This window comes from Herpailurus yagouaroundi, unplaced genomic scaffold, assembly GCF_014898765.1.
Source record: "Herpailurus yagouaroundi ecotype Mexico unplaced genomic scaffold, PumYag 181, whole genome shotgun sequence".
Lineage (NCBI taxonomy): Eukaryota > Metazoa > Chordata > Mammalia > Carnivora > Felidae > Herpailurus > Herpailurus yagouaroundi.
In genome coordinates, this window is record NW_024412412.1 from 27,973,301 (window position 1) to 27,991,185 (window position 17,885).

At 41.5% G+C, this 17,885-nt stretch overlaps 1 protein-coding gene across 17 annotated transcripts in view; it reads left to right on the forward strand.

Annotated features, from left to right (window-relative positions):
* Positions 1-17,885, forward strand: part of RBPMS (RNA binding protein, mRNA processing factor) — a 177,488-nt gene that overhangs the window by 102,923 nt on the left and 56,680 nt on the right. For 16 of the 17 annotated variants that reach the window (XR_005794991.1, XR_005794987.1, XR_005794989.1 and 13 more), the window contains one exon: positions 7,133-7,283. Coding sequence is in view for 7 of the 17 variants with exons in the window: in XM_040490166.1 (XP_040346100.1) it covers positions 7,133-7,283 (151 nt within the window). In the remaining 10 variants the exon portion in view is untranslated. Of the gene's footprint in view, positions 1-4,866; positions 4,989-7,132; positions 7,284-17,885 lie in introns of those variants that run through there. The other variant, XR_005794990.1, reaches the window with a different exon arrangement.

The window sequence follows — 17,885 nt, forward strand, 5'->3', positions numbered from 1 at the left end:
ACAAAACAGATATTTTCTTCCCGCTATCACCACCAGAGTTACCACTATTAACAGGTTAGTTGCTTTCACCATGAACATTTATGGGCTTACACAGATAAAGTGTTTACATACAAATATATAATCTCCTCTCCCCACCCCCAGATCCATTAAACATTGTTGACGATCTTTTTTTTTTTTTTAACCTTCTTTTGCTATGGACATCTGTGTGTGTGTGTGTGTGTGTGTGTGTGTGTGTACGTACATACAGATATGCCTCATTATTTACCAGTATTTTTTCTAAATGAGTGTTTTCATTGTCCCTTAAACTCTTCATCAAGAACTGACAAAATGACTTACTTTAATAGTACTATTTGTAAAGATACTGGGATAGCTGGTAGCTTACAGATTTGAAGGATGTACCAAATAAAACTCCGTCAGGCATCAGGAGGGCTCTGAAGGCCTCACTCAGTGACGGGAATTTGGAGACTTTTTCTGGAGGAAGAGACCGTTACGGTGACTTAACGCCAGCCCACCCCCATTTTCTATGTTTCTAATATGTAAGGTTGAAATCCTCAGAAGAAAAAAACACATATGGTCACTTTGGACAGCATCTGTCCCTTGAATAGTCAGAGCTGTTGCTAAAGATGTAAGGGCTCAGCAGACATTGGCCTCTGGGTGCCCTCCCAGAGAAGGACCAGCAAGCCAAGCAGCCATCCCAGAGACCCTCTCTTTCCAGGTCTGTTCTAACTGCTTCATGTCTGGTCTGTTCCAGTGTCTGCTTTCAGTTCAGCTGCCCTTTCACTACTGGAGTTACCCTCCACTACAGTGATTCTCAAATAGTCCTATACAAGCAGCATTAGCATCAGCTTGGGAACTTGTTAGAAATGCAGATTCTCAGGTCCCATCCTAAACCTATTGAATCAAACTCTGGAGATGTGGGACTCTGTTGTTAGGAAGTCAACTAGATGATTCTGATTCATGCTAACGTTTGAGAATCATGGATCTACTAAATCTGATCGTATTAGTTAGTTTAAAAAATTCCAGGGGCGCCTGGGTGGCGCAGTCGGTTAAGCGTCCGACTTCAGCCAGGTCACGATCTTGCAGTCCGTGAGTTCGAGCCCCGCGTCAGGCTCTGGGCTGATGGCTCAGAGCCTGGAGCCTGTTTCTGATTCTGTGTCTCCCTCTCTCTCTGCCCCTCCCCCGTTCATGCTCTGTCTCTCTCTGTCCCAAAAATAAATAAACGTTGAAAAAAAAAATTAAAAAAATTTCAGCATCTCAGCTATGCTCATATTCCAGAGTTCTTCCTCATGGCACGAAAGGTCCTGTGGTCTCACCCTAGCCTGCTTGTACAGTCATTTATCTCCCTGCCCCGCATGCATGTACATGCACATACTCAACCCTTCTCTACATCCTGTCACACACAACTTTGCTGAGCCCTTTCCTGGACTGCCACCTGGTAAATTTCTGCTCTTCCATCACTTCCTCTATGATGCCTTTGCCTCCCCTGTTCCCCAGTCACTTTCTGCCTTGGCTGTGTTTCTCACAAGGCCATAGACATTTGTTTATCTGTTTAACCATTAGTTTACCTATACAGCTCCACCACCAGAGTGTGACCTCTGAACTCCCTCAAGGTAGAAACTTAATTTCATTTATTCTTTTGTCTCACACATAACAAGGTTTATGTGCTTGGTCAAATTCTGTTTTGTTTTGTTTTTTACTCTTTATCATGAAACTTTAAGCATACCAAAAGGTAAAGAATATAGTAATGAACATCTCTTAACCCATCACCAGAATTTACCAACTTACCATTTTGCCACATTTGCTTCATCTTTTTTTCCTAAGTGTTTCTAAGTAAATGCATGTTGGATCATTACATTTTGTCATTATAGTCTTTGTATTTTAGTACTAAAAGCTAGAGACATTTTCCTAAGTTACTATAATATCACATATTGACAATTCCTAAATACCACCTATGCCCATTCTGTATTTGGTTTTCTCCATTTTTCCACAAAAGGTCTTTTACATCTGTTTTGTTCTATCAAGGACCACACATTGAATATGAAGGAAGGTCTCTAAGGATATCCTAATCATTCTAGAATAGCTCTTTTCCTCTTTCTTCTCATTATTCAGTGAATACATCCTAACCTTTTCTTTTTTAAATTAACGTTTATTAGTTTGAGAGGTGGAGGGCTGAAGAGGAGAGAGAGAATCCCAAGCAGGCTCTGTCTGCACTGTTAGCACAGAGCCCGCTGCAGTGCTTGAACTCACGAACTGTGAGATCATGACCTGAGCTGAAACCAAGAGTAAGACACTTAACTGACTGAGCCACCCACACGCCCCTAAACTCCTAACCTTTATCCTCACTCATGTGGGATAACGTTAGTCCAAGACCAGTGACAGTACTAAGGAGTTGGAAGATGTTGTACCTATATGGTCCCAAATCCATGATTTGCAGCCAATAAATCATTCCAGTACCAGGCAGTATACACAAGAAGCCAGTATCACAATAGCTAGAGAAATAGGGGAGCTACTTAGGATGTGGGCTTTGTGCATATTCAATTAGTATTTTCTCCATTTCGTCTTCAAGTCACTGGAAGACCTAGAAATTCACTTAACAGTGACTCTCTTTATCCCTAGAGGCTTGAGTCTTCAGGATTTGGTAACTTCACCTTGCCCATTTCCTTCTGTGTATTATATACTAGCCTTTTCCTTATCCTTTTAGGATTATGAGCTTTGATAGAGTTTTTGAGCAATAAATGGCATTTTTAAGCTCTCTGATTTGCTTATAATCTTAATCCAATTTAAATAGGGAACACAAATTTGCATTGGGAGATTTCAGCCCACAATTCAGAAAAATCTTTTAACTTTTGTTTACAAATAGTTAGGTTTCATTTACATTTAAGAGAAAGAGAAAGGGTATTTTAAAATAATTCCTTCAATTCCTGAATGCAATAACTGAGTTTGAATTTAAAGCATTACAGTGTGTAAATGCAGAATCTGAATTTTCTTTAGGAGTTACTAATTGCTCTCTGTAGCTTTTGAGATTGAATTCTTAGGACTTCTAGTGATCAAATACCAGGCCATACACCAGTTGAAGAAGACTGTTCCTGTGGGTTGAGTGACCTGTGGTGATGGAAAAGGTGGAATTGGAGATTGGCTGATGGGAAAGGGGAAATTTATCTATATGAGGCCACAGAATGTTAAGAAAGAATACTGTGAAATATTTTAGAAACTATGGCACAGGAAAGAAAACTGTTAGCATGTTAGCAAGACTAGCTGGGGCTGCCATAACAAAATACCATAGACTGGGATGGTTTAAACAACAGACATTTAATTCTCTCAGTTCTGGAGGCTAGAACATCCAAGATCATGTTAACCAGCAGATTCTGTATCTGGTGAGAATCCTCTTCCTTGGTTGTAGTCCTCACTGTGTACTTGTGTGGCCTTTATTTGGTGTGTGCTTTTGGAGACATCTCTGGTGTATCTTCCTCCTCTTCTAAGGGTATACTACTGACCCCATCTTAGGGGCCCACTCTTAAGATCTTCTCTAAACTTAATTACCTCCCAAGACCCTACTTCCCAATACCATCACATTGGGGGTTAGGGCCTCAATATATGAATCCTGGCAGGACCTCAGCATTCAGTCCGGGACACCACAGTATAGGATTTGAAACTGCCCTGGTAGACTCTTAAGAATACGAGACTATTAAGGATACGTTATTTGTCAGCACTGTCTTTGTACCTCCTAGGTAGGGATTTCAACCTTTGTAGTTCATGGTGAACCTGGGTTGGTTTGGTCACCGTCCTTGAAGGGATTGTTGGCTGTCCGTGTAGTCCATCAGATTGGGTGGCTTCTGAGTAGCTTTATTCTCAAATTGATATCATATTGATACCCAGAAACTCTCCCTTCTGGTGACCATGTAAATAAGATACCATTTACAGGTGTAAGAAGAAGATTTCTCTTTGTTATGAGAAGAGTTTTGGCAGATTATAGGCAAGAAAGGAAAAAGTTGATTTTGAAAGGCACAGAGTCCCCTCTTGACTTGGCAGTAATCTTCACCTACAGCATTTAATGTGAAATCACTCTGGCCAGAGAATAATCTTATTAGGCTTTAATTAAAAGCACAAGGTGTTTTTATTTTTTCAGGTCTCCTTATCTATCTATCTTCTTCTTCTTTTTTTTTTTTTTTTTTTTTTTAACATTTATTTATTTTTTGGGACAGAGAGAGACAGAGCATGAACAGGGGAGGGGCAGAGAGAGGGGGAGACACAGAATCGGAAACAGGCTCCAGGCTCCGAGCCATCAGCCCAGAGCCCGACGCGGGGCTCGAACTCACGGACCGCGAGATCGTGACCTGGCTGAAGTCGGTCGCTTAACCGACTGCGCCACCCAGGCGCCCCTATCTTCTTTTTTTATCTTTCTCCCCTGTTTCCTTCTATTTCCATGCTCTCCCTACCCCTGCCCACCCCCACAACCCCCCATCATCCTTTAACATTTAAAATGTTTTTGGCTTGGCTGATCCCTCTGGATAGAAACTGAGCCGAGCAGGATATTGATTACCAAATATGGTATTGCTGCTAAAGATGTTAGAGGAATGTGGCTTGTATTCTAAGCCTCCGGCCTCTGAATAAGCTGCCAAACAAATTAGGTCATTTTAACTTCTGAGCTTGCCTTTTTTTTTTTTTTTTTTTTTTTTTAAATAAGGAGCTGGAACTTTGATTTGGAACATGATGGTGGTGTTATTTTAGCTCACAGAGAGGAGGGATATGAAGAGGGAGTTGGGGAGGCTTAATTCAGCATGTTTTAGGACACGAGCCATCAGTCCAAGCGGTGTAAAAGGCAAGCATATTGTGCAGAGCCTCTGTTGACTCTGGAGCACCAGTGGAAGAGCTGAGGCATGGAATTCAGATGTGCAGCCTCATTATCTGAGGCTAGAAGTTCCAGAGGACCACTGAGAGATCCCAGGATGCTCTTCTCGTGCTACAATGGCCTGGACCACAGTGCTCAGGTTTAGGAAAGTTCCTTCTTCGGGAAGCAGCAAGTACAATAAAAGTCGGCTTTAAAAAAAAAAAATCCTTCTTCGCAGGAAGGTTGGTGGAGTGGAGTGCCAGGGAGGACACCCTGAAATTGATGGCAGATTGGCAGATTGCTACTATGTGTAGCTGATGGGGTGTTGTGTAAATAGGCACAGCATACCGTTAGCCAGGGACTGCACTTGTCTCTCAGCAAAGACCACAGCTCTTTGGGTCCATATTTGGAAATATTTATTCTGTTGTGATACTAGCTTTGATAGAGTGAAATGCTCTTACGTGGAAGCGGATGAAAGCAAACTCTGCTTCAGAATGTGGCCTTACTCTTTTTCCTCATTTATGTGTTTGGCAAGATAATACTGAGGTTTCCTAAGTTAAAATGAAATAAAAACAGAACAGTTAGGGAAAGAATTTCTTTTTACCTTTCTTACAACTGGCACCCCCCTTTTTGCTTTTTGTTGTTGGTTAGGGCTGTACAGAGTGGATTCCTTCTCTTCCCGCCCACCCCTGTTGCTACCTTCAGTTGGTTTCTTCTCAGAGAATGGACAAATCAGGCTCACAAAGAAATTCCACCCACTCCAGGATGTCTGTAGGTCAGGGCTCTGTGGCTTTTGTTGTATCTCCCTGAGGAGCTCTCTTTCTTCCTCCCCCCTTATTTCTCTTACTGCAGTTAACTGTCCAGTCACAGGCTCTTTGTCTCATCTTTGGAGCTGAACCTGTAAAGCTCAGAGTTGTTCATCCTGGTCTACAGTCAAAGATTCTTACTAAATTCTTGTGGAAATTGCTTTTTTTTCAAGCTAATTATGTAGAAAGGGGCCTTTGGGACCCACAAGCTCACATGTACACTGAATGGAAAACCTGTGTTCTTAGGATACTCATTTTCAGAAATCCACCCCCTTTCCAGGGCATACCATGCAGACAGATGTGGGACCTGAGCCTGTTTTGGACGCACATTTATATACTATACTGGGATATCTTTTTGTTACTGTTGTTGGGATCCAGAATGCATAGCACTGGAAAATAGATAGGAGAATATTATGATTAGTAACAGAGGCATTCTTGAATGGTAGGAGGGTTTCAAAAGAGATTTATCTTGCTCTAAATCTTGTGTTTTATAATGTTTGTGATTTATTGAATGTTTTGTTTTAGGTTAACTGTAATAATAGGGTCAAGGGTAATTGAAATTACTACCCTCTCTTTGGCCCATATAATCTGTTGTCTCTAGCCATGTAGCTAGTAAGCCAGCTATAATCAAAACTGGGACGTTACCACCTCAAGACAGTAAGGCTTTATGTAAATTTATTAGCTAACGAATTAAATGATACTAGTTACATTGAAATCTTTAATCTCAGTTTCTGTTTTAATAACTCAGTACTACATGTATCACCATTATGAAAGCCCTCTAGTTAGAAAGGGAGGGGACTTTTCTTTATTTATAGGTGATTAAACTAAGGCATTGAAGGATAATACTGTTTTACATCAGTATCAGAACACTTGTCAGGGCCTGGGTCTCCGTGATTTCCAGTACTGTACAGAGCTTTACGTTAATTATTCTTATTGGTAGCCATTAATTGAGGTTTTTAACTCTACTAGGAATTTGCTGGTCCATATTTAGAACTCGAATCTGGGGGCGCCTGGGTGGCTCAGTCAGTTAACAACATCTGACTTCAGCTCAGGTCATGATCTCATGGTTCGTGAGTTCGAGCCTCGCGTTGAGCTCTGTGCTGGCAGTGCAGACCCTGCTTTGGATCCTCTGTCTCCCTCTCTCTGGTTCTCCCCTGCTTGTGTTCGTTCTCTCTCTCTCTCTCTCTCTCAAAAATAAACAAACTTTAAGGAGAAGAAAAAAAAAACCAAAAACTTGATCCTGAAGGTTTTTGTTCAAGAAGAAATAGTTGAAAAAACATGTAACTAAATTTTTGAATTAAGTAAACAAAATCTCCCCTGACTTTCTAGACATGTTGTATTACAGATTTTCACATATTATGTGTAAGTAGTGAGAATGAGTTCTTGCTGACCTTTTTTTCCTGATAGGCCAGGGTTTACTGGTGTGTTTATTTTGTCACCATTCCGGTTTGACTCTAAGGAAATGAAAACATCTTCCATTTGTTCTTTATTTCCAAAGGGCATCCGCTTCGATCCTGAAATTCCGCAAACACTACGACTAGAGTTTGCTAAGGCAAACACGAAGATGGCCAAGAACAAACTAGTAGGGACTCCAAACCCCAGTACTCCTCTGCCCAACACTGTACCTCAGTTCATTGCCAGAGAGCCATGTAAGTCAATCTACTTTTCATTAAAAAAAAGAATAACCAAGAATTGTTGGTGTGCTGCATGTGAAATTATACCACAGGACATAGAGCTGGCTGAGTGTCATTTTCTAATTCTGTGGAGAGGCTGTCTATTCTTGCTGTCTTAATTCCAAATACAGCAATCTTGCTCATGATTGGCTGCCCTAAAAGGTGGTTCAGCTGGATTAGAACTGTAACTACTACAAAATTTCATTTGATGTGCTGTATATTTCCTTAATGTCATCTCGACCTTATTGTAAGGGTGTTTCTGTTTGCCTGAGGGTATAAACCCTTCTTTATTCCCCCATTCCTTGATAGGAGAGTTGATTCTCGGCATTTTACTTCATTTGTTGAAGAACATCAGTTCTGTGGCTTGGGAAAGTAGAATATTAAAAGTGAAAGAAGCAGATATTAAAAAGTTCTGTTTTGAGAACAGTTGAGCCCATAAATCCAGAGGGAAAAGTAAACACAAAGAATTTATATATTGGAACAATCAGTTCTAGCAAACCAATACTGATAAATTTAAGGAAATTTAGGGCTTCCTGTTGTAAATTAATTGGGTAAGGACACTAATTGCTAGACGAGTGTTTTACCCCACCTAATGAGCTTATTCCCTTAAATGGCCAGCCTACAGTTTTGCTTTTGATTGAGTAACTTGAAAAGATTGTCTTAATTTTCTTTCTCAAACTCAATCAGTAGCATAAGTGAGGCGTGAGATAGGCCTTAGCTTTTCCTTTCATTTTGTAGCCATATGTGATTTAATATGGCAGGGCATTCAAGCAATCCCAAGTGACTTGCTGTTATTTGGAATATTTTTGCCCTATCGTTCTTGATCTTCTTTCCAAACCACATGATCTTGATCTTCCTCCTGCTTTCCTTGTCGGTACGTTTCAAATTTTCTTACTGAAATTGAAGAGCACGTGAGTTTCCTTCTCCCCCCATGTCATGTGTGTGTCAGATTTAATTAGGTTATTATGGAAGTTATAGTCATTCTGTAGCCATGTAACTCTTGAGAATGCTGCCGCTTGTCAGTGGAAACTAACAGATAAGAGTTTTCTCCCCCTAGTGTGTTCTAAAATTTTTCTGTGAGGCCAGAAGTCATAATAGAGAAAAAGTTTTGTTCTTCCATGTCCTAGGGAAACCTGAAACCTTTTCTAAACAAGTTTCATCTTATGGTACAGATGCACTACAGGAAGATGAGCAGACATTTCTTAAATGATTCTGTGTCCTTACAGCATTTAGTTCAGTACCTTTTGTATATTGCATGTATTTAATAAATGTTAATTGCAGTTATAAGTGGATAGATTAGTATTTTAGTTTGGCCATTTATAGAGTTTTCTATTTGTATGCCTCTTCATTTCCCTCTGAGATTTCTTCTCTCTTTAGATGTCAGGAAAAAGTATTTGTGAGATACCTTGATTTAGAAGAGGAAACCTGGAATATCTCTTTAGTTTTCTAGTAAATTTGCTGCCTCAGATCTAAGAGTGCTTTGAAAAGATGAATTCAGACAGCAAATGTAATGCTGGCAATACTTATCCTTTCAATTCTTCATTGAATGCTTTTGTTCTGGGACCTCAGTTTTTTTTTTTTAATCTGCTTATAAAAGCTCTGTGAAATTGGTAGCCAGGGAGGTGATAGTTCACGACAGGGTACACAGAAGCAACAGAGGTGAAAAAGTGGACAATCACAAGTCTCTGAAGTTGAAAGAGAGCTTGAAGCGGAGTTTAGGACACCACTCTGGCCAGCTCTGCCCACCTCCCTTCCCTGTATCCAGAGCAGCTCAGAAGTGGTCAGATAGTTTCCATGGCACAGGCAAAACTTGCCTGGGCTGCCATGGCAAAACAAACTTGAAGCTAAAAAAAAAAAAATCCACACACCAGTATATTCTTGAGAAAATAAAAGTTGTCATGATACCTCTTAATATAGCTCCCTTTTACAGCATAGGGGCCTTGATGAACAGCAGTTCCACTCTGACTCAGATTGACCTTATCATCCATTGCAATTCCCTCTGGGAATCGTGGACTTCCCTGTCACATATGCCAAATTGTTTTCCCTGAGAGCATGCTGTAGACTAAAAACACCATGGTGTGGTTCTTCACTGGTGATTCCAATTGCACTGTGCCTGTAATTGGTGTTCAAGGTGTGGTCAGTTCAACCACTGTTAGGAGTAGACTGCAGTGGAATCTTTGAATTGCGGGCCTGGAAAAACCCTGGAGGCTTCTCTGTTATAGACTGTGAGAGAGGTTTTTTGTTTGTTTATTTATTTTGTGAGAGAGAGAGAGGGAGGGAGGAAGGGAGGGAGGGAGGGCGGGCGCAAGAGAGAATCCCAAGAAGGTTTTGCACTGTCAGCGTGGAGCTTGACCTGGGGCTCAAGCTCATGAAGCATGAGATCATGACCTGAGCTGAAATCAAGAGTCAGACGCTTAACCGAGTCATCCAGGTGCCCCAACAGAGAGGTTTTTAATGTTTCTTTTTGTTGATGTTTTTATATAGTTGTGGCTGAAAAGTGCCCTTTGTCGTCACTAAAGGAAGAATGTGCAAGATTCAATTACACAACAGTTTGCTTGAACTCTCATTTCTCAGATACCTGTTGAACTTTAATGAGCACTCAGTGAGCTAAATATTGGGGAAGAAGGAGACTGGTTGGTTCCTTTTTTTTTTTTTTTTTTTTAAATTTTTTTTTTCAACGTTTTTATTTATTTTTGGGACAGAGAGAGACAGAGCATGAACGGGGGAGGGGCAGAGAGAGAGGGAGACACAATCGGAAACAGGCTCCAGGCTCCGAGCCATCAGCCCAGAGCCCGACGCGGGGCTCGAACTCACGGACCGCGAGATCGTGACCTGGCTGAAGTCGGACGCCCAACCGACTGCGCCACCCAGACGCCCCCTGGTTGGTTCCTTAAAAGAGCTATTAGTCCAAGGGATTGGTGGTGGTCAGAGTTGTCAGGAAACTTGGCCCATATAAAGGACGTCAAAGATTTTTTACAGCTTAGTCTAGATTGCCCCAAATCAGACTGCCTTATTTGCTGAGCACCTGCTCTGTTTGTGTAGAGCATGGGAAATGAGAAAACTAGCTACTGCACTTGCCAAGGCAGATAGTGGCCTGAAATAGAGAACCTTGGTCTTAGACTCAAAGATGTCAGTAAGAGTTCTGGTTCTGCCTGTCATTGTGAACCTCTGTGACCTTAAAGAAAAACATTGAAGCTTGCTGTGCTCCTCCTGTTCCCTCAGCTATAAAATGGGAATAATACCTTCCTCACGTGCTTGTTAGGAGAGCTCAATAAAACAAGATCCTAAGATTGTGTTGAGGATTAAATGGATATAATATGTAGAGTACCAGGCAAACATAAAGTACAATCTTAATTTTTTTTAAAAAAGCATTGAGTTGCTTTTCTTTCTTAATAGTTAAAAGTAAATATTGATCTTCTGAGGTATCATCACTGTGACTATAGCTAACTGTCTTTGTAAATTAGGAGAGACGATGAATGAAAGTCCTATATGGTTCCAGGAAAGTGTAGTATACTTTACTAACGAAATAATTCCCTAATGAAGTTTTAACTTATTCCCTTGTTTATAATAAAGTAAGAAAAGTACCATGAGAAAGCAAGAAGTAAGAGATACAAAAATTTTATAAATTATATAAAATTCTGCTGGATTATGCATTTGCTTGTACAGGAAAGTAGGGTTCTATAGGGTAAGAACTCCACTTTAGAGCTGAAAACAGGGCAAATCACCGTCTCTTGAGTTTTGTTCTCATCTGTAAAATGATGTGCCAGACACTGCTAAGCATTTCACATGAATTATCTCCTTGGATTCTCATTAGCACTATTGGACACTTGAAGAAACAGGCCTTAGGGAGATCCAGTAATTTTGAGGTTACACCGTCATCAGGCAGTATGGGTTGAATTGCGTTCTGCCAAAATTCCTATGTTGAAACTCCAACCCTCAGTGGCTCTGGATGCAAGTGGACTTGGAGATAAAGTCTTTAAAGACATGATTAAATGCGGCCATTAGGGTGGGCCCTAATTCAATATGACTGGGTTCCTTGAAGAAAAAGAGACGCTGGGGATGTGTTCACACAGAGGCAAAGGCCGGTGAGGACATAGTAAGAAAGAGGCCATCTGCAAGCCAAGTTACAGAGGCCTCAGGAGAAGCCAAACGTGTCCCCACCTTAGTCTTAGAATTCGTAGTCTCTAGAACTGTGAGAAAAGCCATACCACCCCGTCTGTGGTATTGTGTTATGGCAGCTCGAACAGGCGAGCACATCAAGTGATAGAGCCTGGATTTAAATTCTGACCTGTTACTTTTTAGTTTTGTACCTTTGGTCTAGTTACTTAACCTCTCTCTGTTGTGTCATCTCTAAAACGGCAGTAATAGTTATACCTACCCATAGGGTTGTGAGGATTAATTAACATGAGAGGGCCCCATTCACAAGAGTGACTACTCCGTGACTGTTTAATATGCGCGTGTAAGAACATCTATGTTGTGCCTTCTGTTCCTCATAGTTGAGACTGTAGTTTTTCTGCATATGTATACTCTGCATCTAGCACCTAGGAATACATGTAAAATCAAGATGCTACAGATTTTTTATTTTGTGCTTTTTCGTTTGGAACTTTAAAAACTTAACGTGTTATTGAGGTATGACAGGGAAACAATAAAATGCACATATTTAAATTCTATTTTGATAAGTTTTGTCACAATACATGGGGAATATAGTTGACTCCATGCTCTTGGTCTGTTTGCACTGCTTGTGGCATACCGTATTATCATAGTGGCTTTAAAGGTGGAGGCACTGAGGCGCCTGGGTGGTGCAGTCGGTTAAGCGTCCGACTTCAGCCAGGTCACGATCTCGCGGTCCGTGAGTTCGAGCCCCGCGTCAGGCTCTGGGCTGATGGCTCAGAGCCTGGAGCCTGTTTCCGATTCTGTGTCTCCCTCTCTCTCTGCCCCTCACCCGTTCATGCTCTGTCTCTCTCTGTCCCAAAAATAAATAAACGTTGAAAAAAAAGAAATTTTAAAGGTGGAGGCAGCCAATACGTACAGAGCATTTGCTCAGATTTTACCCATTCAACTTTAATTTTAGGGAGTAAGTTTCACAAGGCTCTAGAACTTTGCAATAATTCAGATTCCCATAGTCCAGCCCCAGGGATTCTGATTCTGATTCTGGGTCTGGTCTAGGACTTATGCTCTGCATTTTTAAAAACTCTTTGGATGATTCTGATGCACAGATTTGAGAATCCCCAGCAGAGCAAGGAATTGTAAAGTTAAATTCTACCGCTCACTCCTCTGATTCCCTCTCCTCCACATCCCCCCTCCCCGCCAAAAAAAAGAAAAATGCTCTATTGAACTGATACTCTTGTTAAATACCTGGTAAGCACATAATCCCTTGGTGAATAATCAGACCACTTCCTTGATTTCTGCCATACCACTGGAATTTCCCATTTATCCAATACTGACCCTGGCTGTGTGGAAGTGAATTTTCTGTTTCATGTCTGAAAAGATCCTAGGAAAGTTCAGAAAACTTCTAAAATGCCTAGCAAGTGCCCTTCTGCTTCTGGGGACAACACTCCACAAGCCTAAAATCTGTTAATTTTCGCCTCTGTGGGATGGGGCCATCCGGGGCTTGATCTGAAGCTCCATGTGCCCATGGAACAGAGCCAGGGTACCTGCATTTTCCAAGGCAGCATACACAGCATGTGCTGTTTGAAAGTGCTGTACAGGGGCGCCTGGGTGGCTCAGTCGGTTGGGCGTCCGACTTCAGCTCAGGTCACGATCTCGCGGTCCGTGAGTTTGAGCCCCGCGTCGGGCTCTGGGCTGATGGCTCACAGAGCCTGGAGCCTGCTTCAGATTCTGTGTCTCCCTCTCTCTCTGCCCCTCCCCCGTTCATGCTCTGTCTCTCTGTCTCAAAAATAAATAAAACGTTAAAAAATAAATTTTTTTTTTAAAAAAAGAAAGTGCTGTCCAGTTCCCAGCTCTGCTCTGAAAATATGCAGGTGCCTCCAAGTACAAGGTGCTATGTATCCCACACTGCTCTCCACAAGTGGGGTCATTTAGAAAGCCAGTGACTAGGCCTGAGGAAGACCTAATCAAGCCGTTCAGAGAGAGGGAAGGCAAAGACAAAGTTGCAGGTGTTCTGTGGGGATAAGGGCAAGACTGTTTTGCTATGAAAAGCAACTTCCGTAGGGGCATTGGGTGTCTCAGTCTGTTAAGCGTCTGACTCTTGGTTTCGGGGTCAGATCGTGATCTCACGGTTTTATGGGTTCAATCACTGCATTGGACTCCACCCTGACACCGAGGAGCCTGCTTGAGATTCTCTCCCTGTCTGTGCCCCTCCCCTACTCTGTCTCTGCATCTCTTAAAATAAATTAATTAAAAAAAAAACTTCCTTAGATTTTTGTGTTTTATATTTCATAAAAACAAACAAATAGTTCCAGTTTACTCTGATAAGAGGAAAGTTTCGGTTTCCTCTGCTTCTCAGAGGAAAAGAAATTCCAGCAGTCCAGGAAAATATAAAGAAGAAAATAAAAGTCATCCAGGTCCACTGGAGATAACTACCATTAACATTTTGGTGTATAGTATCTCTATCCAGTTTTTGAATTTCAGAATCCTTCAACTTCCCCTTTTACCTTTAAGGTAAAATTCTGATGCCCAGGGAGATTAAATGGCCTGTAGGGCCAAAAATAATATCTGGGCTCTCACAATCCTTTGCCACAGCCTCTGTGTTGCCGTTGCTGTAGGGTACTAGTTCATAGTGACACAGATCCCTCGCTAGAATTAGAGCAGGAGGAGTGGTGGGAGACCCTGGCGGAAGGCCTGGTGTCCCAGGTGAGCGCAGCCTGCTGCTGGAATTCAGGTTGTTGACGGAATGATCTGTAGCCTCTTATTAAATGGATAGGGAAGAAAGCAAGCAGCCATTTACTGACCTACTATTCTAATCCTTCAGAACAGTGTGGCCAAAATACCTCTTTTCCACCTAAGGAAGTCGAGTAACTGGCCCAGAGTCTTACAGCTCATTTTAGGCCTCACTGTGTCACACTCCTAACTTATAGCCCACCAGGAGCTTTGGCTTGAGTTGTTTTTAAGGTATTCCTTAGGGGTGCTTTAAACTCATTTAAGCCTTTAAAGATTTTTTTTTTTTTAAATCTCTTAAATTTAGAGAGAGGGAGGTGGGGGGTGGGGAGAGAGAAAGAGAATACGAATCTTAAACAGGCTCCACACTCAGCTCAGAGTCCAACACAGGGTCTGATCCCAAGACCCTGGGATCATGACCTGAGCCAAAATCAAGAGTCAGATGCTCAACTAACTAAGCCACCCAGGTGCTCCTAAATATGATCTTATTAGAGACCCCAGATGCCTGCATCTAAGGAGATTTCAATTTCAGGGCAGGTCACTGCTCAGTGAAAGTCAGGCTTCTGTATAATTCTATAAAGCATCAGATTTTGATGATCAGGATGCATTAACTGTAAAATGTTTTCTGACGTAGTTGACCAAATTGAACCATAGGGTTTTTATTTAGTTTTGGTGTACTTCATTCTGAGTTATTTCAGAATAAGAGTGACTCCTTTCAACAGTTTAAGTATTTCAATCCAATGAATAATGGCATCATCAGCAAAGAGGAGGGTATTTGACTTCTTTGATTTATACTGGAGGATATGCAGGCAGTTTACTTAAGTGTTTCCCATCATTCAGATGGAAATGGAAATGAGCATGAATGGCAAGAGGCAATACTACAGCTCTGTTTTACATTGATAGTTTCAGATCCTTAGACTTCATCTGTACACTGCTCTTGGAATCATGATAGTATGAAAACAGCATAAATACTCACCAATTTAGTTAAGCAGACTCCATGATCTCTAGGTGATCCCTGTTTGTAAAGTCCCAAAAGGCTGATTGATGAGCAATCTGCAGAAAATTTTTCACTATTTTTCTTTTTTGAGTTTATTTTGAGAGACAGTGAGTGCTGAAGGGGCAGAGAGAATCATAAGCAGGCTTTGCACCATCGGCATGGAGCCTGATGTGGGGCTCAGACTCACGAACTGTGAAATCATAACCTGGGTCAGAATTGAGAATCAGACGCTTGACCAATTGAGCCACCCAGGTACCCCTTCAATATTACTTTTCAAGGAGATTGAAAACCTTGCCTGCTCCTGACATAAAGGAAGGGTTTGAGAGACCTAGTCCTGCAATTGTTTGAAAATAAAAATAACACAGAAATAGGAGGAGGAGTTTAACTGGATATTGGGTCTGTTATTTAGGGAGATAAAAGATTTGAGTTGGAGATAGGTATGTTAACCACATGATCACAATCTGGGCTCTTCTGCATTTGAGAAATAAGCCCCAATATATTTTTTTTCTTAATTCTTCTCTTTATAAAATAATAGTTAAGTTTCATTTTGTAAAATGATCATGCCTGATTCATTTTATTGTTAGAGAAGGAAACCATAAATGAAATGTAAAAGGTTAAAAATACATGTTTCCCTACCATCCAGGAATAACCACTGTTAACGTTATGTTGTATACGTTTCTACATACATTTTATGCATATATGTATAAAAAATGGTGTGTCAGGTTTTCTGGTTTTGTTTGGTTACAGCATATAATCCCAGCGTCCTCATTTCTTACTTACTTGTGACCAGTTTTCCATCCAGGACTGTGTACCAAAAGCATTATTTTTAAGGGCTTTTCATGTTGAAGGTGTGGAGGTGGTGGTGAAGGTCTTCAGTGCCTGGCGAGAAATTTTTTCTTTCATTTAAAAAATGTTTATCATTTGAGAGAGAGAGGGACAGAGAGCAAGCAGGGGAGGGGCAGGGAGAGAGGGAGACATAGAATCAGAAGCAGGCTCCAAGCTCTGAGCTGCTAGCAAAGAGCCCAACGCAGGGCTCAAACCCACAGACTGCAAGATTATGACCTGAGCTGAAGTCACCGGCTTAACCAACTGAGCCACCCAGGCGCCCCCTGGCGAGAAATTTTTTCTAAATAATTGGTGGGGAGAGAATGGAGATTGTTGAGCATGGCAGCCTCATGTTTTAAGGAAGACACTCTCCTTCCTTAAGCTGTTGGAAGCTGCACTGGGGAGACAGGAATGGAAGGACACCATAAAATGTCTTAACATAGAGGAAGAAATTCAGTGGTGGTGAGGAGGGCCCTTGCCTGAATTCTTTTCTTAATATGCCTTGAAATGCCACTAGGAAATACCCTGCTGGGGAGGTGGTGCTCCTAGGAAGGAAGCTTCCCTCCTCCCCAGACCTTCACCCGTTTTTCTTACCTCTGTCCTTGCTGATAAGGGTTTTGATGGGAGGGGGAGCCCGATGTGATGCGGAAGTTGTGGACGACAGCAGTAATGGGGAGTCTTTGGGCAGTCAGAGCCATTGGGAAGTGATATAGGAGAGGGGCCAGGAGATGGACACCAGGAGGAGACAGGAGGCAGCTGGCTTCCTGGTGGAAAGGAGACCAGGACATCAAAGTATGGAAGGTGAGCTTGCAGGATTGTGCTTACTTGGATCATGTGGGCGGCCCCCCCCCCCCCCCCCCGTTCCCTACAAAGCAACTCCACAGTGGGAGTGTCTAGGGATTCTGTCCTTGTTGTGGACCAGTTTGAAGCTACCAGAAGTGATGTTCACAGAAACATGCCAATGATTTCCATTCTGTGTATTGAGACTTTATAATGATTGACCCTCTGAGCCTCTCACCCCCAGTAACGCCAGGTATTTGTGGGCCCGATTCTCACATCACAGAGAAAAAGGCCCATTGTCAAGAATCAGGCAGGACATGGATTTAGCACTCAGGATATGTGTGAGGGCACCAGATGCTTAGGCCCCTGGACATTCTGAAAAATAAAAACATGAAACAAAACTGCAGTCAGTGAGGACAGCAAAATACTCTTAGAAACCAAGATATCCTAATTAATGCTTATTTCCACTTATGTCCCACTCTGACAAAGCAAAAATACTGTTTGCATTAAAAAAAACCAAATTCACAACACCATACCAGCGTTTACAGCCCGTCTCTGCCTCTGTCATCTCAAACCTGCACACATTCCTAGTTTTTGCTTAATGTGTGTAAATTTTAATAACTAAGTTTAACAATATTAAAGTAATATTAGGTAATGGATGTGATAAGAATGGTTTCCATATATATCTTGTTTTATGTGGGAGGTGAGTTATTGCAGCACTGTGTAGATCAGCAAATCTGATCCAATTTATTTATGATACAATTTAATGAGTAGCCTATCTTTGATTAGCAATGGCTGTTAACATTATGCTTTGTTTCTTGTTTAATCATTGATTAACTATAAACAAAGGCCTTAAGAACTCAGGAAGTCAAATCTCCTTGGAAATCACAGGATTCTTTTATAATGCAAATAACTGCCCCAACTTTCATGTTTTGTAAACTCAAATTATTCATTATATCTGCAGAGAAATGAAAGAATAAAGGAGTTAATTTAGTGGGACATTCCAGAAGGAACAGCTAACATAGACTTAATTCTTTTAAGGCCGTGTACTCTCCTCACTCATTAAAAAGAGAGCATTTCTCAGTTAAAGTTTGATTCAGTCTCCCTGTTTCTTTCTTCCCTTCTTCCTTTTCACACAC